Here is a 26,845-nt window from a genome sequence, read left to right on the forward strand (position 1 = left end):
CACTGCAGAGTGGGTCCAGGGACAAAGTTCAGAACCGAATCTTTTGTAATCTAGTGCCTCTGAATGTAATGTCAGATCATACAAATGCCAGACCACACAAATGTCAGACCACAGCATGGCAGACTGTGAAAAGACCTTGCCACACTGGGAATGCCCAAACTACTTACAAGACACAGAACTACTACCCTGTGTTAAGGAGAGGTTTCCTCAAAGTCAAACCTCCAGTCTCCTTCTCCTGCCCCCAACCAATATGGATTACACAAACACACTTTCTTATGGTATCTGGTTTTGTTTACCCTATGATAATTTTTTAAATGTGTCTTCCCAGCCTCTGGAACATACTAAATGATCATGACACCATAGTAAATATTAGACTACTACTAAATCTACTGTTGTGCTATCAGTAGCTGAGACACTTTCTGTAGTAATTCAAGGGTAATACGAACTCTCACACGTGTACATGTGGCTGGAAAGCCAGCACAGAGATAGCAGTGAAATCCTTGCCATAGCAATGGAGAACAGCAGTACATATCTGTAAAATTATAAGCAACATTGATATCAGCGTATTCTAGCACCAGCACAACACCCCTGAGAAGCTCTATAGGTACAAGTGAAATTTTATAATTGTATTGACTCTGGATGTTTTTGATCAGAATAGTACAATTCCGCTTAATAGGCATGAGTATCTGCTTAAGTTAGTATTGAATGCAACACGAAAGATTTCAGCCTATCAGGCTACTTTTTGCTGTATGACAAAATTTTACAATCTTCCTGAAGGTTACCAGACTACAAGGTGGTATTACAGTCACATAAGGAAATGAATGCATAGCTGAGGGGGGAAATGTTTCATAGTATCTGATAATACCTTAGGCATTGATAGGACATTTTTGTACAGGTTGAAAATGCATTCTTCATTTTTCACTGACAGCTGGTTGAAGGAGGAATGCACTGAGAAGTCTATAAAAGCTTTTTTTTTACAAAAAAATCCACAACTGGATAGGTCTGCACTTCTGTTTTCCTCCCACCCGTGCTAAGAAGTGATGTGCAGTTGTTAACAGTGCCACCTTGAACTGTAACCACACCAGGCAGCAAAGACTCTACAGCACTTCTTGAACCAGGAAAGAAAGGGGTTTCACATCTCTTTTTAATACAATAATGTAGAAATATTGGAGACAACATTTTACACAACTATTTTTCTTCAGCTTGCAAGAAGTCTGTGCACTGTAACTCCAGCAGACTGACTTTCATTCCTTCTCTTCCACTGGAAGATACTTCCTGTAGGTCAGCATACCTAGCTCTGGAATCTGTTCTTACTTCTTTTGGCTCCTCCATGTCTGATACGGCTGATCACTGATTCCCATTTGATATACTATCTTTCCTTGATCTTGCAATACTGTCCTTACCTCTTTCTTCTTCACATTTGTGCCTGCTTTTCCTGCATCTCCTTTGGGAGACTGTGCTCTTTCTTTTTCTAACATTTCCTGGAGCAACTATTTCCACTGCTTCTAGTGTCATTTCTTTCCCTCCTCACAAACTTCTGCTACACACTCTCATCTCTCCCTATGCCCTCAGCTTCTGTCTTTCCATCAACAAATCACAAAACAGTCTGACAAGCCACTCCCCATCCAACCCTACATATTTCTCAGCTTCACTAACATCTCCTTGATGTCTCAGTGTCAACTTATATAGATAATGGCTAAAACTGATGACCTGATTCTTCATTCCACAGTTCTTTGTCAGTATTGAAGTCCTCACTTTTCTTCTGTAACTCCTTCTCTAACAGCTCCTCCCACTCTCTAAGCCTTTACCAAAAGGAACCTGTACCTTTTTACTTTTTTTTTAGTGCTACAATTTTGAGAGCATCTTGTTCCTTTCCACTCACACAAACACAGCCCCTTCTTAAGGTGTCATCTCTCGTGTTTGTGACAACCTAGCAAAAACCTGTTTTACTAATGAAGGATTTCCTGCAAGGGCATCTTCATTAATCTGTCCTTTCTCCCCCTCTTTTCCCAGTGCTCCCTCTTTTCTTTGAATGCCTTCTTCAGTTTCCTCTGCTCTGACATGTAGTCAAGGTATATTATGCTCAGCCCTTTCAGTAACACTAGTAATCGTTTTCCTGCTTTTTTTTTTTTGTATGCTCTTACGTATTTTATCTTTCTCTGAGCTAGTCCATGTCTTTTCTTTAAAGAAAATATACCCACAGAACTCCTGTAGAAGGTTTCTACCTTTTCTCTTGTAGAGAAAGTCTGTCTTGTAGACAAAGGTATTTGGTGATCTAATTTCCATTAGCAGATTAAATAGCTTTGATACTCTGATCGTTTCTCCTGAAATACTACACAGAATGAAACATGCTTATTATTCCTTTTACCCATGCATCTATGATTTAGAGGGTAAATGTGTTCTTTCCTCTACAATTTAGACAGCAAAAATTAATAATAATTAAAAATAGGTTACCCAGACTTAAGAGGCATATGTCCATCAGTGGTCATCAAGCATGGTGGCCCACGTGCACTTTCCCAGAAGCACATAAACTGCTGATTACAGCAAGTTGGAACATTACTTTTGCAAAAAGAATCCTATATACCTCTCTGTTACTGGCTCGTATGTTGGACAATGGTTACTGAGTTAGTTGGGCATTTGTTTTGCTAGAGTCCCTATGTTACATCCCCACAGTTCTTATGTTCGTGTAACTTAATGGGATAACCAATGAAGCTTTCTGTTATTGTTTATGCCCTTTGTCTTATTCCAACTTTATGCAAGCCCTTCTTCTTTCTTTACAAGAAGGACTCACTTTATGAACTCCGGAGGACTAGGATCCCATCTTATTTATTGTCTTGAACACTATTCAGCACTTTCATGGAAACACCTAACATTCTGATTATTAACAAGAAAAAAATTATATTCTGATGAGAGCAGCAGAACTGCTGCTGACAGAATTACCTGTAATCCTGATTTCACACATACAACATGCTGCCCTGAACCTCTGCCCCTTTAGGTAAGTATCAGCTGGGGTTTTGTTTTGTTTTCTCTTTTCCAGTTCTGCTGCAGGCAGTTTACTTTGCAGCTTCCATCCATTAATCTCAAAGTAGTTTTACGCAGAGGAATTAATTAAGAATCTTACATACAAGAATTAATTAAGACAGTAGTAGGCATGTTTTATCATCTCCGTGTTGCACATGGGGGAACTGAGGTGAAGAAAGAGTTGCTCAATTCTTTTGCAGAACTGGGAATGTACTTAAGCATATATCATGTCCTCTCAACCTGCTGTATAAGAATATCCTTTTTCTCCTAACGCTGTGAGGCAGACATCCAATTTACCAAGTAAAATACCATCAACAAGCAGTCCTGTTATTCAAAATGGAAAAGCTTCCCTCAGGCGAATACCTTGGCCAGCCAAATTTCTAAACACATCCTTCTTTCTTATTTCAGACAGAAAGAAGCACACAGCACGAAAAGCAAACTACTGTAACTACTGTGGGATCTGATAACATTTATACTCTTCTAAAGAATCAACCCAATACCTGAAATCTGTAATCTTATCGTCCCACTTTAACAGACTCTCCCTCTTTCTCAGCATTCACATGTATACTTCTGTTTGATAAAGAAAGAAATATAAACCTAATGAGTGATGATTTTTATCTACAGTTCATAAAACCTTTGCACAACTCAGGCTGTAATATCAAGCTTCTGAAATGCAACAGTGCCACCTTCAGATCATACTAAGTATGACTTTTTCACAAACCATCATCGTGGACGAAGCACAGCAGCAATTTCCCTATTCATCCAGAGTCCTGCTAGAAAACCCAGAAGCACATAGATTTATAGAATCGTTTTAGCTGAAAAAGACCTTTAAGATCATCAAGTTTAACCATTAACCCAGCACTGCTAAGCCCACCACTAAGCCATGTCCCGAATTGCCACATCTTCAAGTTTTTTAAACTGAGAAACACAAGTACTTCCAGCTAACTTACACTCTAGTAACATGGTCTGGATTATGAACTGTATGATATGCAATGGATTAAAAGAAAAAATCCCTAACCAAACCTTGCACCAAGCATTGTTTCACTATTAGAGCACTACAAATAATCACAGAGGAATACACTATTTTCACTGTAAAATATTTCTGCCCAGTTTCTGCTGTGTTTTTTGACTCCTGAAAACTGATAAAGTCACACATGTGTAAACTTGAGCAGAACCTGCACATTCACATGTTGAAGCATAAATGGTCAGTGGGAACAGTAGTCCTCTATTTTCATAAATAGACATTAATAAAGAGCAATCAAATATTACGTTCTAATACCTGGCATATTCATTCTTTAAGTGTGAGAATCACAGCATATTCCCTTGCTACAGCACTAGCAACTTGCATCAGGCAGAGCAGTGCATCAACTGGGACCTGCTTCTGCTCTGCAACCCTCACATGATTTACCACCTACTCCTGGGTATGCTGGGTCCCAGAGTGAAAGCCAAGCAGCATAACGCTGTAAATATATATCTGTGTGCATGTGTACATATATATGTATGCTAGATACACTATACACATTACATACTGCATACATTATGCCCTATATCCCCCAAAAGAGCCCTGCTCTGAGAGCAGCCCACCAGAAAGAATGACTCCAGGTTGTGCTGCAGACCCTCCCTGCTATATACATAGAGGCAGGTCTACAACATGATCCGTATACACAGGTATACTTCCTGCCATGTCTCCTCCCTGCAAAGCTGAGACTGTAAATCAAATGTGTATGCTCCATTCTGAAGTTTCTTTCTTGTCAGATCCCTTTTACCTTCAACAAAGGTTTGGTATTTATTCAAAACTGAACCAGCCTGTCATTAAGTATTAAATCAGGTAACAGTTTCAGTACATTCAGCCCTGCTTTGAAAAAACTATTATCCAAAAATTGGTGCAATGCTGTTTAAGCAAGAACCCTTAATTAATCTTACAGTCTCTTCGCTAACATGCTGTATTATTGTATTAGGTTTGATTATAATGGGCAAAGCTCATAATTTTAAAATGAAGCCATTTGCATTTGTAATTAGCACCAATTCTGAAAGAACTTAGAACATTTCTCATATTGAAGTTTAGGCCTCTACTATGTTTAATAAAAAAATAATTGTGATATTAGTTTAAATTACATAGCTTGGATTGGAGAATAATAAATCCGTACAGGCTTGAAAATCAAGGTGGGAGTTAATTACTTGAGTTAATTTCCTTGACCTTGTTCTACAATATTATTGAGAGAAGAAAGTAAACAGAAAACACTACTCACCCACTGTCATACCATCCATGTAACGCTTGATGATATCAAAGGAATCTCTTAAATTTCCTTCTGTTATGTCAAATATGATATCTGCCTGGTTGGCCGGATACGTAGGTGTGATGGCACGAAGAAAAATAATCTCTGCAAAGAAAGAGGATCACAGAATGTACTGAGAAGTATTTGAAAACATCACTGAGGAACCTGACAGAATGTGATCCATAATGACTTGCCCTCAAAGCTGGTGGAGGACAACCACCTCCCCCACCACTCTCAGTTTGTCCTTTAAAATGAAAAGAAGGAAGATCTGGGAAAAGGGAGGATTTAGACGGATTTATTTTCTCCTCCTGCACCATCCAAGAAGCCCTGAAGCCAAAACACTATTACTTCTAGAGTCCAGAAAGACAACTCTTGGAAACCAGGCAGACTTCCAGACAAAGTCCCAAAGAGGACAACACTGAGGATCCACAAGGTGGGCAAGGGAGGGGGACCAAACATATAAACCCCTGAACTCTGATTCCATTAGGCAGTTAAAATATTGTCATTACAAATTAGAGCCCTTCTGAGTATTGGAAAAAGGCTGTAGGTTTAAAAACAGTAAGAGCATCTTACCCCCTTGGGGGCGGGGGTGGGTAAGTATTATTACTCTCATTATTATCCTTGCTCTACAGATGATGAAAATAAATCATGGAGCTGTAAGAATTCACCCAAAGCCATGCACTGAATTACAGTTTAGGAACATGTTCTGGGCTTCAGTCATACTCTCAGATTGCTAGGTCTCATTTCCTTTTATTAAATCGTAAGGGTGGACTAACGAGAGAACAGTTTGGGAAGCATCCTGGGCCAAATCCTTAGCTCTGCTGCCAGTACACCTGGTGAAGCTGAAGGGGCGTGTATGGGAGTAGAAGTGGCTATGGGGCATTCCTCTGCTTCCTGTGAAGTAGGGCCAGCCAAGGCCTGAAACAGGCCTGACGCAATCTACGGCAGCTCTACACAGCTAAGCTATTGGTGGTTAAATTGTTCCTATATGAACAAGGACAGGGACGTCTCTTGCCCTACTTCTTTCACCTGGTACAGAAGTAAAGAAATAACTTTGGCTTTCATTTAGGACAAATTTATGACACAGCAAGGCTGAGACTCTGCATGCGTCAGAAATGGAGATTTAGGCGCTTTAAAATCCCCTCTAAAATAATCTTCCTTCCTCTACCACTTCTCTCTCTGTGTCTGTGCCTTACAGCAAGTTGTTGAGTAGGTTCATCCTACAGAGAAGCAGGGCTGAAGGCAGTCATCCCACCCATGGATGTGTACACAATCCCCAGTGAAGCTGCCAGAAAGTGAATACAAACGCCAAGCAGCAAAATTTGGCTCTTGATCTGTATGTATGTATGTGAACTAAGCAAAGTGAGTGCAATCCTTATGAAACTGCAGGACTTCAAAACTTGCAGGTGCTGCAGAGGCTGAAGGAACTAAAGAAATACAGAAGTGCCCATGAGAGTGCAGCATCTGGGGCTGGAAAATTCACTTCAGATGACTGGACAGATGCTCACTTGTATACTTTTTGAGAATCCTAGCTTAGAAACTTTCTGTCCAGCCCTTGAAATTTCCCTTCCTTTATTCTATATTTTAGAAAACACATTTATTTCATAGGTCAAGAATTAGCAAATCACAGTACTAGATAGCATATTCAATAGAATGTATTTTGTGATTAATGTTTGCATACAGACAAAGGCTATATTTTTGGAACAAGTCACCTGTCAATAGAAAACAACAGACCACAAAAAGATGAGAGGAATATAATGAGTACCTACTTCCTATGGCAAAATCTGCAAGAAGGGGAAAAAAATGTCATGGGGCACACGGCTATTATGTGGGTAAATGTGGTACCTGGGAATTCAGACTCAACATTTATTTCCTAGGAAGCTATGTGAGTTAGGGCTCTGAATGACTTTCTCTGCCCCATAAAATTAAAACTCCTGGATATCGAAGGTTTTAATTAAATGAATAGTACACTATAATTTGGAACTGTGCAAACATTTTACTGCACCGGTAGCAAGTCTGGCTTTAGGCAAGGATTTCCGGTGGAGGTTTTATATGTTGTAGTCTATTAAATGGAACAAGGAGCAAACCACTTACCTTCAGGTCTCGTAAATTCTCTGAACGTAGGCAGTGAAATGACAGTGTGGGAAATTGTGTGGACTGGATCCAACACACAGTTGACATCATTAGGTCGACAAGACTTAATGCAACGGATAGTATCTGTCTTTTCAAGTCTGACACTAAGAGAAACGGGAGAGAAATATGCATATATATTCTGAAAATTAATTAATTCTTTGTGTTTTGCAATCTGGGGAGCTAGAAACTATAATTGATAGAAGTGTTCATTCTTCACCTCAAAAGCTGAGACAAATGCAGATCATCAGAACTGCTAGACCACTGAAAAACTTGGCTCAGCTGAGTTGCGGTCAAAAGCCCGTTAAATCCAGTTCTTCAAGCCAGACATGTGAAAATAGGGAGAACTGTACAGCATGAGATGCCAAGGTGTCATGTAAAATCTCTTCCAAAGTACAAACAAGACCAAACAACTAGGCCCAGATCTTCAGCTGCAGTGCACTGGCATGGTCTCACTAATTTCAGTGAAGATGCACTTATTTGCACAAGCGTTTTTGCACTCCATGTGATATCAGCCATATAAACAAGAAACAATTCCCACTCTGGAAATCTGAAGGACCAACTTTCTTTCACGATTTTCAGTGCAAAAAGAGCCAGAAAAGCCTCTCTGAAGTTTTTTTTTGGGGTTTTGTTTTGTTTTGGTTTTTGTGGTTTTGTTTTTTCTCACATGCCCCTTTTCCATTTAAACTGGGAAAACAGAGAGGAATGGAAACTGGAAGAGGAAAAAAGTTAATCACATTATTTAAAACCTCAAAGATTGAATTCTGAGTTTGGGGAAATGGTAAGGGTCATTTCATATTCGATCTCAACCAGCTGCTCATTCGTCCCTGAAAGTCTATTAAAAGTTAAATGGCAACTTCTCACCCTTGTCCACTAGAGTGAATTTAAAGTCACTTACAGTTCAAGAACTTCGCACAATACCCAGTCTGTGTTCATGAGAGATGAAAGGGCTATGCTGGGACTTACAATGTGACTAAGCCCCGCAAATGATCTCAACTTTGACCTGCCCATTTCTTCATATTTCTAAGTGGAAAAAAGAAAAGACTGCAGTGTCAGAGGGGGGAGGATTCAAAGATTAAAAGGAAGAAAAAATCACTGAGTAAAAGGGAAAAAAAATGGAAGCTTTAGTTTGCCAGATACCTCCAGAAACAAATGGATCTTGCTCTTTTCAAAATGTGTTGCCCAAGTCCACACCTACAAGCCATCTTTTTTCAGATGTTCAAAGGGACTTTATGGCTCTATTAATACCAAGTACATCAGTGACTTCTTATTACATGCTACCCACATTTGCTCACCAAAGAAAACAAAGCCAAACAAGCTGATATTGCATGAAGCTAAAATAAAGATAAAAGAGAAAACATGAATCAACAGTAAGGAAATCATGCTTTAACAGATGTGAACGGGCATAGTCCACAGGAAGGCAATGAAGCTGCCTTAATTTACAGCAGCTGAGCCTGGCTTGTGATTTTCACTCTGTGGTTGATGTTTTGAGACTGGCCAGGAGATGGAGGCCAGGAGAGACCTTTTACTTCCTACTGTTACCTGGGTACAAAATTTCGTCATTTCCTAGACATCTCACAGAGAACAGAATACGGCTTTCTGCTGAAATGCTTCATGCTGGTCATTTCAGAACAAATTAATTATGGATATATGGACATAATAGTCTGACCTACACCAACAGATTCCATCCCCTTAAACCTCAGCTGCCAATTTAAGAAAGGACTTCCAGCTAGCTGACCCTCATGTCTGTGAAATAAGGATTAGCTAAATTACACAGGCTAGCTCCAGCTTAATATAGTCTATTTCAAAATACATAATAAATAGAATTGAAGCAAAATGTGCATCATTCATATTCATTTCCCTCTCTTCCCCCCCCCCCCCCCCCCGCTTTTTTTTTCCCCTGGCTGTATATAAAGGAGTTTAACAAACATTTACATCTATACAGCCATGCAAACAAACACTGCATCTTTCCTCAGGATCCTGCTGAGCTGGGGTCACAAGAGCCAAGTTAGACTGGTTTTATTTCCAACAACATGCTTCAAAATGCTGGAAAAGTTCTTTAATATTTTTCTCTTTGCATTACATAATGCAAATAATAACTATAGCATCCTCTAAAGGTTTTAGGGACACCAATAAACAGTAACTTGCATAACTCACATTGGAACATTATTACTCATTAAGTACTATCAGTACAATACGTACAGCATCCTACATTTTCATAGCTGCATTTAGACAATAGGATTTATGTGCAGAAACACTGGTGGGAGTGTCTGAAGCAGTCAGCATTGGTCTGCCTTTGCTCCTTCCTAGAAAGAAAAAGGAGCTTTACTCTTGCCTTTAGCTGGAACAGAATTTGGCAAACAGAAACATTTCTGAAATTCTCATCCAAAAAGTCAGGAATTTAAGATGAAGTTCTAAGACTTGCATTCATAATTCTCACTTTTGATTCACTGGAGTAAAGCATTCTGACATGAATTAGGTATCCTGCATACAGAAACTGAGGATCACAACAATCACAAGTGATTTGTGTTAGTTCCTGGCTAAAACTGGTTTCTAGATCAATCCAGCTTGTACCCATACATGTTACAGACAAATGTTTGCCAGCTCTACTTTTTGCATCATTTTTCTCTCCTCTTATAGATCCCACAACTTTTTTGCTTTCTTGCATGCTCTGTCCATACTACTAAATTTGAGTTTATGCTTTCATTTTCTCCTGCCCAAATATTCATTCTCTTATCACCTTTCTTTTGATATCCCTGCTAATTGCTTCAGCATATCCAAAGTAACACTTTGTTCTCTCACTGCTTCAACATCCCATTTTTAGACAACTCCTGGAGTAATTTCTTTGACAACTAGCATCTATTTAAAATCCTGTTATTTTTTATTAATGATGTGCTCTGATCTTAACATACTTTTCAATTTTATCCTTACACATCATCTTTACATTTGATCTTCTGATTAACTGATGTTTTCCTTTCTGCTCATGTCCTTCTATAGTAGGGACAGTGAGTGACAAAAGTTTCTTCCTAAGTGCTGAAATATGTCTTTATTCAAATCTTTCCTTCAAGTTTTCCCCTCTAACAAAAACTGTAGTTCTGGAGCTGGGGCCTCTTTGGGGCCTTTTTCATTTAAAAGAGAAAAAAGTTAAGAAACAGCTCAGTTGCTCTGATTATTTTGCAAATAATCTTTTCCTGAATATAATTTTTCATTTCTTCTTGGGTCCTGGTGTAATTTATTTTCATATTCTCTCTTAGATTCAATTAGTAAGTTCTTTGGTTCAGGAACTGTGATTTCATTTCCATTTGGAAAGAACCATGCACAAAAATGGCACTACATCATTCCATACATGTTCTTGAAAGTTCCAGCCACATTGCAGCATTAAAGCATCTAATACAGGAGAAGCTGAGCTCCATGTTCTTGAGTTACTTGCTGAATGCAATTAATATAGTAATATTTTACAATACTGAGGGCCAAATTCTCACACTGCCTTCTTTTCCTGCCAAACAAATAGATATTAATGCTTGCAAAAATTAAGTTTATTTTTGAATCTTTATCCTACTTAATTACAGCCTCATAATGAACTGGTAGCCAGAAGGCATTTATATACGAGCATCTTCTGTGGCGGTAAGAAACCCCATTAGTTCAAGCAGCACGGGCTTGTGCTTTCAATATTTAAAACTGGGACTCTATCCCCACTGGCAACTTCTGGCAGCTTTATAAGTATGTGTCAACAGACTTATTAAACATTGGCATTCCTCATGAGACTTGAACTCCTGTCAGCCAGCTGGGATAAACTTTGCCTTAGGCAACATGTAATACTCTGGCAGAGTGCTGCAATCATGCCCCAATCTAGTCCTTGGCTGAATATGAGCCCAAGAGCCTGCAGCTTACAGCTAATAGAGTAATTCCTTGTGTTCAGGTGATTAAGGCTTGTGATCTTGGCTTAGAATGTTTGCAGTTTCTAACCTTGTACCTTTCCTGTGTCTTCTGCATTTATTTGGTGAAACATTCTTTTATTTTTTCGTATGTGCATTCACGTGGATTATTCTTCATCTATGGGCTGACTATTCTGCCTACGTACCAGGCAGCAGAGATACCTGAGCCTAGGATCATGTGAAGAACACTGATTTTTAGATCATACCTCTGGGACCAAGCTTTTCACATTTATCAGTCCAAAGACTGAAGAGCAAAATAAATCCTTTTCCAGCTCACAAAACTCTGAAGAAATTCCAGCTGTATTTTCTACATTTTTCTTGATTGCATAGGGGTGAATGAAGAAACTTGTAGAAGTAAAGGAAGAAAGATTTGGATATTGGAATTCTAGCTTATACTTCAGGGCTGGTAGAGTTTGGTTGGGATTTTTTGGGTAGTAGTGGTGGGTAAAGTCTTTAAAATTAAATATTTATCGGCTTTGATATGGAAGTTGGAGAGAGACCAACTAAATATCTTTTTCAAATGTTCCTATAGACATGTCTCAGGATATTGCCTGTGAAACAGAAAAGAGCTCTCTGCTAGTAGCTGAATGCTGTTAGGAATTTCATTGCTGTTTTCCCATCATTAGTTTTTCAGTTCAGTGGAAATTCCACAGAAAAGAAGATGAAAAATCTCAAAAATTAATGTTCTTTAGAAGAGATTCTCTTTTGTACCATCTTTAAAAGTTAGAACTGGGATCTGTACCAGAAACCAGAACAAGCTCACGGGCTACAACAGAGCAATGATAAGTAGTGCAGCTTGAAAATATGGCTCCCCATTTTCAAAGCCACTTGTGTGTTGGAGCACTGTGATGTCCTAAGGGCCTGTTACACCCTTTTAATAGATTTTCAGAAAACACACAGAATTTGCCCCTGAAGTGATGAAAGTCTCTAAAGATGTCTCAGTTGAGATAGGTCAAATTATATACCTATTTTGTTTAAAAAATGTAGACCTAAACATACGCAGCTGTGTATCATCAAATGAAACCAACTCCACTACTGTGTGACGTAAATGAATTGTTTTCAGTCCTCAGTATACTCAGGCAATAAGCTCTTGAACACCTGTTTCTGCTTTTTATAATGACACAGAGTACATGTAAGAATCTCCCTAAATTGAGATGTTCAGTTATGGGGGAAAGTAGAGAACTGTAACGATGATGGCAAATAAAATGCAAGTGCAGCATGCAACAGATGAACTAAAACTTTATTAAAACTGAGAAATAAAAGCTACTTTTAAAGCTTTTTAAAGAGAAAAGGTAGCCAATGATGTCTGTAGGTTAGGGATCAAAGCTGTGCAGAGACAAAGATAAAAAGTTTGGCAATAAATGTGTTGACAGTTCCATGGCGGAAAAGTTGCATTTGAATTGTCAGAAGAAGGTCTCTGGGCTCTGTGATTTGCCGCTGCATGACCACAATGCCACTGTGGTTGTTCACTTTTTTTGTGGTGAAAAACCCCTCCTGGTTCCCGCTGATGATGGACAGCAGAATTTTATCCCCAGGGACAGCATTGGAAGGGCCCATGCGGAAAATGTCGGTGGGTACTTGAATGTTGGTAGGAAAAGAGAGGTGATAGTAGGTTATTCTCAGAGGCAGGCTCTGGCACTCCTTATTTTCATTACAAGGCAAGCGCTCACAGCGACTGCAAGAAAAGTGAGAACACAAGACAAGAGGAAGATTAGTGTACATTTAGCAAGCGTGATAGGAGAGCAAGGGCAGTGGGGGTGGGAAAAGATATCTTGATTTGCATACTGTATCCATTCTTCAGCCTGGCACCTCACTCTTATTGCAAATGGGCATTTATCAAATAAGGACGAACTTTTCTGTAGCAGGTGCTTTTGAAGGAGCACTGCCATTTTCAGAAGTGCTGCCTTTCTTTGCACGCACAGATGGACTGAGACTGGCACCTCAGTGCGAGTGAGAGTTTGTTTGCATCTAGATCAGCTAAGCTCTTCCCAGGAAGAACGCTGCCTCCCCCCTCCCTCAGTTTTATTATTCTGTTGATTGGACATAATATTAAATAAAGGAAGAGATCCTAAGTGGTTACTGAGTTGCCTGTGGCCTACTTGGCATGTCCAGCTGGATTTTAAGATTGAGAAAAGTATCCTGAAACCCACAAATATACAAGGAGTCAGTCTTTCTGAGGCCGAAGAGGCACTTTAGATACTGCACTACGTATGTTCATCATCTGACAGCATACAGAGGAATGTAAAACTTATTTCCAACACTGCCTGTACGTTAAGTTTTATTGATTTTGAAGGAAAACCTTACTCCTCTTGATCTGGCACAGTATTCCTCTGTGCTACCAGGACAGCCAACATGAGTCAGTCATAACACCCATCTAGGAAAGCACTGAAAGCAAGATCCAACAGCTTGATGTCTCCAGCATGATGCTGGTGAGTAAGAAAGTTGCCCTTTGCTGTTTCTTTCCCTTATCACGAGACGTTATATTACAGTGAAAAGGTCAAGAGGACTAAGAAGAAATCTCCCATACAGGCTGAAAGTGAACAATGAATATTGGCACTAGAAATCATGATTTGCATGGAGAGAGAAATCTCCTCCCTTTCTGTTACTGAGAACTGTGAAGTTTATCCAGTAGACTATAGCACAGACAGGTATGAGCATGAAAGTCACTGCTATTAAAGAATGTTGTAGTCTACCAGCACATTAATGGAGATCTGACATGTCATGATACCTGATGGTTTTGAGAAGTGTTTGAAGAATTGCATACAAGGAGAGTTTATATGAATTTCAGATTAAAGATGCCCAGCACCATATTCAAGTTGTGGTGAGCATCCTCTCAAGACAGGTGCATGGAAGCAGAGATAGACATCATGATCTCACTTGGATATTGACTTCACAAAATTTGGGGATGATGAGATTGTGCATTTAGCTCCAAACTTGCCTCATGCACAACTATGACTCAATTATATTATGTACAAGAGCCTCTCCACTCAAAAGCAATATTAAGTTCACAGGCTGAGGCTGTAGAACCTAAACTATTTACTCACTCCTTTACTAACAAATGCTCCAGCATGAAAGCCTGGCTTGTTTCTTACTACCTCAAGGACATATGAGTGCCAATTTCATTTATTTTGTTTTGACGTATGAAATTGAGCTCCTATCAGGAGTATCTGGTATCAACAGAACTGTAGCTCATAAGCAAACCCCACTTTGTTGCCAATGCATCGTGACCTGAATTCCAGGAACTTTTCATTATATGCAAAATAAGCATTCATTATATGCTCTTTCAAGAAGAGCAGTTAAAAAGCACCCTCAGTTCTTCAGTTAATGTGTTCTATGTTTTCTTTTAATACCACTTGCAAATGAAAGTACAAAGCAATTCTTTGAAGACTTAAATGCATTCTTAATTTTGTTAATCTGTGTAAAGAACACGCACAAGTCTTCACAGGATGACCAGCTAATTAGGTGTGGATACTCCTGGAATATTTTCAGGTATAGCAAGTTCTGCGTTCTTTTCTGAAATGTCATCAATAACTCCACTAAAAAGAATTACTTAGTTTTGCTGAAATCACGAAACAAGTCAAGACAGTTAATTTCTTAGTTGGAAATTTTTCTTCGTGTAAATCCTTTTGGAATCATGTACCTGCTCATGAGCATTTACATGCTCATAAAAATGCCCTGATTTATTCTTTTATAAATAAAATACATTTTATAATAATAGCTATTTTTTTTTAAGAGAACAGAACCCTAAAGCTTCCAGTTTCCTCATAACAACTTTCTCAACCAGGACATTTTCCTGATTCAATTGTGGAGACAGATGTGCCTGCAGCTAGAAGCTAGAATTATTCAGAATTCATTATCTTTTATCATATTCTTTGGTGGCGCACACTACACACTTCACTATAGGTTTAGTTACTATTCACTAATTGTTTCATCAAATAACCACAAAGGAGAGAGCAAATATTATTGCTTTCAAGAACTGGAGTTCATTCTGGGGTCATGCACCACAAAGGCAATAAGCAACGAGCATTTAAATCCCAGTGTACTCTTTAGACCTTATTTAAATGCTTCCCTTCAGTGGGCAGAAGAAAATCATAAGGCAAGGGTATCCAACAACCTACCATTAGTGAGTAAGCAGCCCAAGATTCGGGATGCTGCTCCAGCTCTGTGGCATCTCAGGATGCATGAGCTGGCCGTGCAGCCACCGTACCCTGCCACCACGCTGTGTCGCTGTGGGAGAGAGCACAGGGGACCCAGCGACAGAAGGGGAGTGCTGAGGAGGTAGCAAGATGCTACCAGAGGAATCCAACCCAGGGCCTAAGTAAAACACGCACTGCTTTGCAGCGAGGCGGGATTATATACATCTTTGCAGATGTTTGCAATTAGGCACATGAGCTAGAAAAATAAGCACATGCTGCTGCTAAACACTTTTTCCTGAATTTGTTCCCGATTATTTTAGCTCACTCACTACTCTGTTCTCCTACATCTGATTTTGTGGCTGAAATACTGGTTTTGAACAATTTCTTATAGTGTGAGTTTCATATACAAAACACTGGTTACTCGTAAAGGAAAACTACCAGAGCTAGAGAGATTCCATTTTAGATAATGAATACAACATCTCCTAATGGAGAAATGAGGAGAAAATCTTTTCTGCCTTCACTCCTGCTAATTTCTGAGCCTCATTTTAACTCCTTTATGCCCAAAAGAGTTGAGTGGTATGCAACAACTCCTTGTGTGCTGAAGAGACAAGAACTTTTATTAGCAGGATTTATGACTTTGTAATTTACTTCATACATGGAAAACATTTCAACATGCTGAACAACTAAGCAAGTCTTATTACTGAAGTATACACTACATATCTCTGAAATTTAACCTTATGGATTTCCAGGGCTGTAATAACCTTCCAGACCTCCTAGAATATACTCCATTACAATGGCCTTCACTCCTGCTATTGTTAGTCTGTACTTCTTTTCAGCAAGTTGCACCACACCTTGAGGCCCAGGTGAGCTATCAGCCAGGCTGCATCACCACATCATGGATCCCTACATTGATGTTAATAGAGCAGCTATGTGGAGAAGGGGGATTTTGTCTTAGACTAGAACTTACAGGGAATGAAACCAGCTGATAGCTGGTTTTCACAGACATTTCTTAAGCAGAGGAGAATCTGGAGTTCCACTTCAGGCCGACACAGGAATACAGTATTCAGCAGTACAGCAGACAGGATGGACAACCTTACGTGTCCTTCCTGTTTGGAGCTGGAAAGTCTCAAGGAGTTTTCAAGCCATAGAAGAGACAGAAGCTCAGATCTGCTGAATCAGGAGGCAATTGCTTCTGCTTTTTTCTTAAATGAACAAAACAATGCGCTGCTCCCTATGCTTGTTCTTGGAAATGAGTGAACCACTTTTGCCAAAATTTGCCAAAACTTGAGCTTGAATCAGACACTTGGCATGTAAAATTTTAGCCATTGGTTACGTTCTGGAAAAATTGTAAGCAGTTAAAACCAGGTCCCAGTAATGGAAAGTGACAGGTAATCTTAATAATACACAGACATGTCTAGAATATAAAGATATTTCCCAATCTGGCTCACTGCAGCACACTTTTCTGACACGCCGCCATAACCACTTCTTTATCTTTTCTGCTATTTTTCTTGGCTTAAATATTATAAATGTTAAGACTTCAGTGTCAAATAAAGAGAATTTAATTGTTATGCAATTTGAAAACAAAAAGCGTTTGGCAAGGCAGTAGAGCAAGTTAAGTTCTATTGTGAGTAGATCTTAATTATCCCTGGAAAAACACCAAGCCTAAAGGCTGATCAGGGCAAAAAAAAAAAAAAGGAGCAGAATTTAAGCAGAAGAGATAAGACCTTCAATAAAATTGTTACCACTAAGAATCAGGCCATGCCAGGCACTTTGCTGGCCTCTGGGGAAGGTTACACAGGCTGTTTCCTCCTGAAGCTCAGGGTATCTATACAGCATCCTGAGCTTTCAGCCTTTGACACAGGATCATTCTGCAATTACTTCACTTGAAGACAATCACCACTGCAACAGACACCATGCAAAAATCTCTGCTTTAAAGGTATTAGGTAAGGAAACTTCTGGATCACTGAGGACTGTCGCCTCTGTATAAGAGTCTTCAGGAAAAATAAGAATGAATAAACTTGGGTTTGTAGGACTGAGGCCTATTAAATGATAACTGTTCCAAAGAAAATATTGGAGAATAGGGTAAAAAATCCTATGAGGTGCCAACTGGATGGAATGGAATATGTGTTGTCTTTCTTATGATGTGCCAAGTTGGTGAAACTGAAACGTGTTTTGAATAAAAAGGAGAGGGAAATGGTACCTGTGTTAGATACGATGTTACGAGAAGCCAAGTATTTTGATTTCAGATTCTTGGCACAAGGTTGGGTAAATAGTGATTATTGTCATTATCATGCAAAACCTATTGAAGATATGCCCTCTATCAGCTATGGTGGGTTATATATGCCAAAAAAAGAAAAAAAAAAGTAAAATTCAAGAATATATAAATTCATTTGGATGTTAAAAGGGTGCTAAAGAGCTGTCTTATCAAACTGTTCCTCAGTGGGCACAAGGTAACACAATACGTAAGCCCTGATTCTGGCATAGAATCATAGGATAATAAATGGTTTGGGTTGGAAAGGACCTTCATATCATCAAATTCCAACCTCCCTGCCATTGGCAGGGGCGCCTCACACTAGACCATGTCATCCGAGGCTCTGTCCAACCTGTCCTTGACCCCTGCCAGAGATGGAGCACTCACCACTTCTTTGGGCAGCCTGTTCCAGTGCCTCAGCACTCTCACAGTAAAGAACTTCTTCCTTATAGCTAATCTAAACTTCTCCTGTTTAAGTTTAAACCCATGTTTAAGTTTAACAATGTTTAAATTTATACCATGTTGGTATAATACTCATATACTGGCTAAGCATGAGAGTACCCATCTCCCCATTGAACTAACTTGAACATTTTGCAATAAAGATAATGAACTCATATTCTCTTTGGCTTATGCAAACACATTTTTTACAATAAATTTAGTAACTGTCTGTAACTGTTGAGAGGGAAAAACCTAATAAATCCAGCAAGATAGTAACTCGAGGAATTAAAGTAATTAGAAATTCACTGAGCAGCTATGGGGTTTGTGTCTGACTCATAACCTAATTATAGCCCTAGCACATCAGAAGAATCTCTCCCTATGAGTCTGTTTGAGTTTGGCAGAGTAAGCCATTACAGGGCCCCAAAAACCCAGACACAGAAAAACAATTCACACATTCTACTATTTCACCAAAAGAGCCTTAACATCTCAAATAGCCATTAATTTCAACATATCCATAAAAATACAGGTCAGATAGAAGATGAAATGGAATGTGTGTGTACGGTGAGTGCTTTATAAACTGAACTCTGTAACTCAAGGATGTTCATAAGAGTAGAAATCTGCTAATTCTGCTCAGTAGCCCATTGTAAATGACTTCTTTTGAATTAGGATATAAATGGGCATACAATATTACAAATAAAGAGAACATCTGCATCACGAGGCACCGCTTGTTTAGTGATATGACAAACTGATCTAAAATTCAATTACTATTAACATTTGTAAAAATACAAGCATATTTTATAAATGTCTGGGTTTATACCACGAACTCACTCTATAGCGTTCTGATCAAATACATCCGTTTTGACACTTCTATGGTGTTTCACAGATTAAGGTGTAAATGGAAACTAACTAACCCCCACAAAGTCCCTCTGATGATCAGCATTAGCTTCATTCTACAGGGGTGCCAGAGAGCACTTGATTTTATCTAAAAGATGGTGGATATATGAACACTGACTGTGAAAAGCAATAGCAAGCTGATGACAAATGTGATTTATCAGCTTTCCTCCCTAGGTGGTGAAGGAAACACTTACCTCAGCATGGGCCACATGTGTGGGACCATGGAGCAACCCTTGGAAGAATTGCTGGAGTACAGGGTGGCTATAAAGGGTGGCCATAAAGCCACAGGGTGGGAGGAAAATCAGCCATCTTCATCAGCATAAACTCTAGCTACACGACTGAAATTTTGAAACAACTTCTCAACTTAGCACCATTTGACAAGTATAAATGAGCTGCCAGCTGTGCCTCCTCCCAGAGCTGTCACATATGTTCAACACCAGAATGCATAGACTTTCTTTGAGCTAGGTTAAGAGACACAAACATGAGCTGAACCTAACATACCACCCTTCCTAGGGTTTCCAGCTTTTTTAACAGAGGTAAAATGGGACTAAAAATAAGACATTCTTGCAATACTTTACAACAGCACCTGTAAGATTTCAGAGAGGGACCTAAAAAGAACTCTTTCACTGTGTGCTAGTGAAAGAGTGTAATAATAAAGAAGGACTACGTGTGAAAGAGAATAGGAGTCAGAATCTGAAGCTGAGTATCATGCTCCAAACAGGTTGCCTGCAAGGTAGCCAGAAAGAGGACATCTGCTCATGGCTCTAGATATCATCACAATGCAAACCACTGGCATTTGGCCTTTTTTAAGGGGATACCTTAGACTCAAACAGGAGCATGAGAAAGGGATCAATCCTGTGTTTGCAAAACATAGGGTAGGCCTACCAACAAAACACATACTTGTATGTATACATGCTCTGTATTCAGTCGGCAGTGGCATGAGAGATCATGTCACCAAAAAACTGTACAACCTTGAAAAAGAAAGTACTTACGTATCTCCTGACTTGCGGTAATTTTCTGGACATTCCAAAGACAGACAGCGAAAACCCCCCTGGATGTTAAAGCAGGTCTCATTGAAAGAGCAGTTATGGCTTTCTGCAACACACTCATCAATATCTGCAAACGGAAAAAGGTGAATTAAACACATGCTTTTCTTCTACTTTCCTCTACATCTGCAGGTGTCAGGTGATGAAAGTATCACATTAGGTACTAGAGAACATGAGGTGCAATGAAACGTTATTACAGGATTGGAAGAAGAGGGCAGAAGAACCAAAAAGAAGAAAACAACAAACAGGCAAGAACAGGAAAAGGAAGAGCAGCAGTGCCACTAAGTGGACAAGACCTAAATATTTGCTGAAATGATTACAACATAATACTTTCTTTTAATGGCTGAACTGTAGCAAAGTGTATGAACTTTTCATAGCATTCACAGGGGGAACCTTAATCTCCAGAATATTATGTAATTCTTTAATAATATTATAAAAAGTATTTTCTAGTCCATTCTATAGTTTACAACAGAAATTTCCAGTATATTTATTATAAAATATTGTTTTATTCAGATTTCAAGCTGATGTTTACTGCTTTACTGATAATGTTGTAGGTAAAGACAACTTTTTAAACATAAAAACTTGACAGACTTTTCAGAAGTCCACAACCCAATTAGGTCTTCCTGCAGTTACTGAACTCACCTTGGCAGCTGCGTGCATTGGGGGCCAACCTGTAGCCAGTGGAGGGACAAGTACATTGAAAGCTCCCGGGAATATTAATACATCGATAGGAACAAATATGCCCTCCAGTAGGTAACGCACATTCATCAATATCTGTAAAAAGAAAACTACTTTATTATGGATTCATGACATTCAACCAAGTGCACATGTACAGTGTTCCTGCTGCAAGCTTCAAAAGCAAGTTCATTATTTTAATTGCTGAGCAAGGTGAAAGATCATCAGATAAATGTGGCTCTAGTCAATATAAGGCTGTCAGGAATAAATGGAAGTGTGAAGAAAATTAAAAGCAATATAAGGGCCCAAGAAGTAAGCTAAATGCATACAAGCAAAGCACTTCACAGTGAGGTATATCGTAGTACTTTACAAAAGGGAGGGAGAGGAATAGTTTTATCCTTGTTCTTACAAAAAGAAAATTGAGATGAGGTGATCTGCCCTTGGTCTTACTGTCTAGTAAGTCCTATAGACCTAAGTCCAAATTCAGGATCTTGTCCAGGAGGTCACACCCACATCCTCCTTGTATTTGAGGAGAACCTACTTACACATCAGTTCAGAACCAGCCACAAAAAGAGGATATATAAAATACAACCCAGTAATATTATATATAACATAGGTAAGATATGTGTTTGCATCTTCATTTGCTGAAGACTAAAAATTCTGTTAGATCCAAAGGGAAAAAAACCCCAAACCAAACCAAAACAAAACCGAACACTACATTTTTGACAACTTACAAAATTATGCAAGCTACAAATCAGTGTAAACAACAAACTGACACCACACAAGCAGAAATATTTCTAAACTAACACATTAAATACAGTTTCATAGTTTCACAGGAAAATACCAAAGAGAGTCAAATGTTAAAATGAAACAATTACAGATACCTGGAATTGTTCATGTATGTTATGGTTAGAATAAGAAATGGTCACTCATCTTCTATCTGCAAAACAGTAATACTAACCTTCACATGAAATCCCATCTATGTCACTGAGTTGAAAGCCACGGCGACAGTAACACTGATAGGAGCCATACACGTTGGCACACTCTTGACTACAGGGGCTGCTTTCACACTCATTTAAATCTGAAATGCAAAATTATATACCTGAACCACAAACATCTTGCTGTATTCTTCATTTCTATTACAGGAATAAGACAAAAGTTTTGATGACAATTTTCTCTTTTTTCAATCAAAAAGGATGGGATGCATGTCACTGAGTAAGCTGGAAATAGGAGGCTTTGGATGTATTATGCTCAACAGGGTCTTGCAGTATAGGCTCATCTGCACTTTGCTATTCAAGGTGTATGACTTGGAGGAAGTCTTCAAGACCACACTTCCATTTTTCTATCTGGATATCAGCAAGGCTGGTTTTAAAGGTCTTGAATCCAACCTAGTTGGATCACCCTTCAAAATGCAGTAAATGCAGATCCCACACATCTCTGCATGATCCAGCCTAAGGGCAATGTATTTGAACTGTGGGCTACAGTGGCCTTGACTTGCAACATTCATGTAATTGGAGATAACACACTGGGTTGATTTCTCATGCCATTCCAGTGCAGTCCTCCAAGCTAAAATCATTCGGAAATAGCTAAAGAGAAGTAAGTTGTATCTCACACTGTGTAGCCAGAGCATATGACAGCCATACCTTCACATGACCTGCCATCAGCTGAAAGTTTGAATCCCATGGTGCAAGTGCAGTAATAAGAACCAGGAGTATTCTCACACTTGTGAGCACAAAGGCGGCCTGGATAGCGTCTGCATTCATTGATATCTGCAATTATATACAGAAGTCTAGATATATATTGGGTGGCTTCACTGCAGTAGTAGTCTGGACAAGAATGTGGTCATAAAAGCTTGATTTTTATTTTCCAGATCTAAATTTCATTTAGAAGCACCCCCGTGCATAATTGAATTAGATCTATAAAGAAGATAGTTGCTTTGATCTTCCAAAGGAATGTTTCGCTGTAGGTGCATATAAAAATATCACAGAAAGCAATTACACACATTCTCATAATCTTACCTTTTAATAGGATAACAGATAACATGTTGACAATACTAATGCACCTTCCTTTGAAGTATCAGCAGCTCTTTAATATGGTATTAGATTTATACAAATAATATAGTAGTCAATTTTGCATTTTGATGAAAGAGGTTATGCAGAGAGCAGCAACATTCTTTACACAGGATAATTTTTTAAAATGCCATGGCTGCATTTATTTAAGTAGATATGTGCAACTTACCAATGCAAGTTCTACTGATGACATCAAAAGAGTAGCCAGTTTTGCACTCACAACGATAATTGCCTGGGGCATTTATACAAACATGTCCTTCTCCACAAGGCTGATTAGAGGATGAGCACTCATCCACATCTAAAAAAATGAGAGAAGTGATTGAAAGTACTCTTCTGAGCATGCAAGTTGAGAGAAGAGCAACATGTTTAGATATTTTTGTTATCCTTGCAGTGCTTTGATATAAGCCATTTACAAAAATTGAAAACATGCAAAAATACCTCACTTTGCAAAAGTCACCTTAGTTAAAAGCCACCCAAAGGCATATAATATATCCCTTTCAACACTACTTAAATGGCTTCTATGAGACATCAGGTGGGCCTTGTGTTATACTTCTATGTATTGAGAAGACCACACAGCATTGTTCCAATACATTAATATAGTCACAGACAATAACATAACTTGGGGGGTGATTATTATTTCTCCTCTTCTCAGAATATAGAGTTTCATGAGTTATTTGAAGGACAGAAAGTAGATACTTGTCATTCTTCACTTGTTAGGACTTCCATGAGGGAAAGGACTGGATCAAGAACTGACTGTGGGAATGTGAAAAATTTGGCCAAAGTTCAAGAAACTGGTAAACATAAATGACAGATTTATTTATTTTCTTCAAACTGTGTTTTCTTCCTAACTGTTACTTACCTACGCATCTTGTTCCATCTTCATTGAGATGATAACCTCGGCCACAGCTGGGTGACATTCGCTGGCAGGTGTATGAGCCATCAGTGTTAATACATATCTGTCCAGCTGGGCATGGCATGTTGGTGCTCAGGCATTCATTGATATCTAAAAGAGCACAATAAGTTATTGTAACTATCTGCTGTCTGAAGATGTTTAAGTTAAGATGCTTTCCTTACATAATTCCTCAGATTTTTAAAAGTTCTGCCCATGGGAGAATACAACTATTCATGTAATTTAGCTTCACTGATATAAGGCTTCCAGGGTGAAAATCAGGAGAGGTATGGGAGGCCCAAATCCCACTAAAAAGCAGTGGAAATTGCGTATAGAATTTTTATTTGTTTAAAAGCCTTTGAAGGTTTCCCCTAAACAATATGAAGAGATAACCAGCAATTCAGTTCACCAGCTCAACTAGTTATGCTGCAGTTTGTGGGTTGTGGCTCCCAGTGAATGAGCTATTTGGTAGTATGTGCTCATATAGGTAGTAGCTGGCTCTATTTTTCCAGAGAGATAAACTATTGCTCACAGGTATTCACCATGAATACCTTACTTTGTCTTAGGATAAGTTGTCCATGTAAACATGTAAGAATGTGAATAGCTTATTTATGTTACTACAAGACTATGAAACTGTCTTCCATCTCTCAAATATATGCCTGTTTTTTTACTAACTGGACATTGTGTCACTTTGTCACAAAGAAAACTTTTGCCTGGTAAGAACCCACTGTAAAATAAAATCTCAGAAAATGTAATAAGACTAAGCTGTGTTAGAGTATAATCTGTGTTGTGTATTCAGCCAAGATGGTAAGGAACCCATTGGTACGCAAGGTTAGCACATGCTATTAGTTTGGGGGAAAAGAGTTTCAGAGGCAGGAATCAGTGGCTGCAGGAGATACTGAGGATATCTGGAAATGTTAATGTAACTGAGACCTGACAGTTTGTAGGAGCAGCAGTGCTTGTGAGTGTTTGGGTTTGCATCCCATGACCTTCAGCAACGTCCAGCTTCATGCAAATACTTCTGTACCTAAAATTTTCCTTTTTCACTGGGATATTATCATAATTTTACACAGTGGTACTGTTAACTGTTGAAGAGCTACTGCTTTCTAGTTGGCATGGTAAAGTATTAAGTACAGCATCCAGCTTGCAAAACGTTGGCTGCCAGACATGGAGAAGGCAACCTGGTATAATGAGAAACATTTGAGCCAAGCCTATCCCAGCTCACTAGAGTGTAAAACTTTAAAATTACAAAGACACTGAAAAGACAGGAAAGTTTTCATACTTTTCCCCTTCAGTACCACATAGGGTAGCATTTGATTCACATTTGAATCAGCCTCTGAAATTGTTTTGTTATACATTTTGAGCACATGCGTTTTAGGAGACATAACTTTTGCTGCTGCAAACTGGCATGTCTGTGAAGGCAAACTAACTACTAATTGCCATGGACCCGGTGCTAGCTATGGCAGATATATTTTTCCAAAGGATTTGTTATGCACAAGCACTTCAGTTTAAAGGCTGCAATTTTGTTTTCAGTTTCAGTGTTTCCAGTGTCAGATTTCTGCACTACAGGGTATGATATGGTCAGGAGAACGAGGGGTTGACAATGAGCTAGACTTGGCAGCTGCTGCCGCTCAGCCAGTTCCACAAGTCCAAGACACGCTATGCCGATGGGGGAATTTAAAGTTAAGTTGAGACTTGAAAATACTACTCAAGGGAATAACTGATAGATTTGCAGGTCACATTAGACAATTCCATTTAGAGTCTGCTGGAAACCATGTTTTATAATCCTGTTTTGTAGGAGTCTTGGAAACAAGGCATTAACTTGACAGATTGCAATCAGTCTTTGAAATAAAACTCCTCCCCAGTGTGTCGTAACTGGCCCATCATTCTCATACAAAGTGAGGTTCTTGATAAGCTGCAACTAATGGAGGACAGGTCTGGAAAGACCTACATACCTGTAAAACCAAGCATACTAATATCAACAAAGTGTGTTACAGAGGATATCATAAATTACAGCTTTGTATACTAAGCTTTTGTTAAAACCTTTTGGATAGAGGTAAAGCATATTGCAAATTTTTGTTTCAGATAAAATACCCAGGAACTTGAGGAAAATGTTCAAGTGTAGGTAAGTGCCTTAGGTAACCAAATCTCATTAAAAATAGAGATCTAGTACTGAAGTCTTTTATTTAAATTACTTTCATCTGTAAATCTTACATGTAAGACCAAGCCTTCCTTTAAAGTAGCAGAAAAAACACATAGTGCAATGCATACATGCACGAAGAATGACTTGAGAAGCTCAGAACTTGCTGAAACTACACTTAACTCATAGGCAACACTTAAGTATTCACCGAGATAAGAATACCTTACCAATACAGTTGCCTAGTGCATCTTGTATAAACCCATTCATGCACTGTAGCTTGGGTCGGCAACGGAAAGATCCTGGAGTATTCTGACAGATAAAATCGGGGGGGCAGTTATGAGTACCAGTCTCACATTCGTCAATATCTGGTACATCACAAAAAAAAATTGTTAGCAGGAGTTTGACAGAAGCTTTTTCATCACATTTGAAACATAAGACATAGTTAAAACGTCAAATAGATTTACCCTCAGCATACCTCCATGCAGTTCAATGCAGTGACCCAAGATTAACCTGACCTACTACCTCAAGCAGAATCACAATAAAACCAAGTTAAGATTTTTTATTATTTCATTATTAACATTACATATAGGGAGGGTCTGTGTGCTTATTAAACTTCACAAGCATAGTTCTCACAACTAAATGATTCAAAATTGTTACAGAGCACTAGAAGTGTCATATTCAGCAGTGTTCAGCCTTGATTCAGCAGTGTGCTCAGCTTAAGTCAGCAAGATTTAATAATATGTCCAAATGCAATTTAAATTTTAACCTCAGATCCAATGCAGATGTTAATTTCTTTCATAAGCAAATTAATTGGCCTTCTTTCTCATCCATATTAAGGCTTGCAATATCCTTGTGTTATTGTGCTTTTAAATGCACATAAATACTATTTTCAATTTAATATTCCAGTTCAGAATTGACATTAAATATTTGTGAATAAAATATGGT

At 38.8% G+C, this 26,845-nt stretch overlaps 1 protein-coding gene across 5 annotated transcripts in view; it reads right to left on the bottom strand.

The window, feature by feature from the left end:
- The window catches only part of FBLN1 (fibulin 1), an 80,888-nt gene that overhangs the window by 16,536 nt on the left and 37,507 nt on the right, over positions 1 to 26,845 (bottom strand). For 4 of the 5 annotated variants that reach the window (XM_065672811.1, XM_065672806.1, XM_065672802.1 and 1 more), the window contains 9 exons: positions 26,128 to 26,265; positions 23,731 to 23,874; positions 23,041 to 23,169; positions 22,446 to 22,571; positions 21,764 to 21,883; positions 20,770 to 20,901; positions 20,074 to 20,197; positions 7,392 to 7,534; positions 5,271 to 5,402 (listed from right to left, as the gene is read on the bottom strand). In XM_065672811.1, coding sequence (XP_065528883.1) covers positions 5,271 to 5,402; positions 7,392 to 7,534; positions 20,074 to 20,197; positions 20,770 to 20,901; positions 21,764 to 21,883; positions 22,446 to 22,571; positions 23,041 to 23,169; positions 23,731 to 23,874; positions 26,128 to 26,265 — 1,188 coding nt within the window. Of the gene's footprint in view, positions 1 to 5,270; positions 5,403 to 7,391; positions 7,535 to 12,574; positions 13,038 to 20,073; positions 20,198 to 20,769; positions 20,902 to 21,763; positions 21,884 to 22,445; positions 22,572 to 23,040; positions 23,170 to 23,730; positions 23,875 to 26,127; positions 26,266 to 26,845 lie in introns of those variants that run through there. The other variant, XM_065672815.1, reaches the window with a different exon arrangement.

Source organism: Lathamus discolor, chromosome 1 (genome assembly GCF_037157495.1).
Source record: "Lathamus discolor isolate bLatDis1 chromosome 1, bLatDis1.hap1, whole genome shotgun sequence".
NCBI lineage: Eukaryota > Metazoa > Chordata > Aves > Psittaciformes > Psittacidae > Lathamus > Lathamus discolor.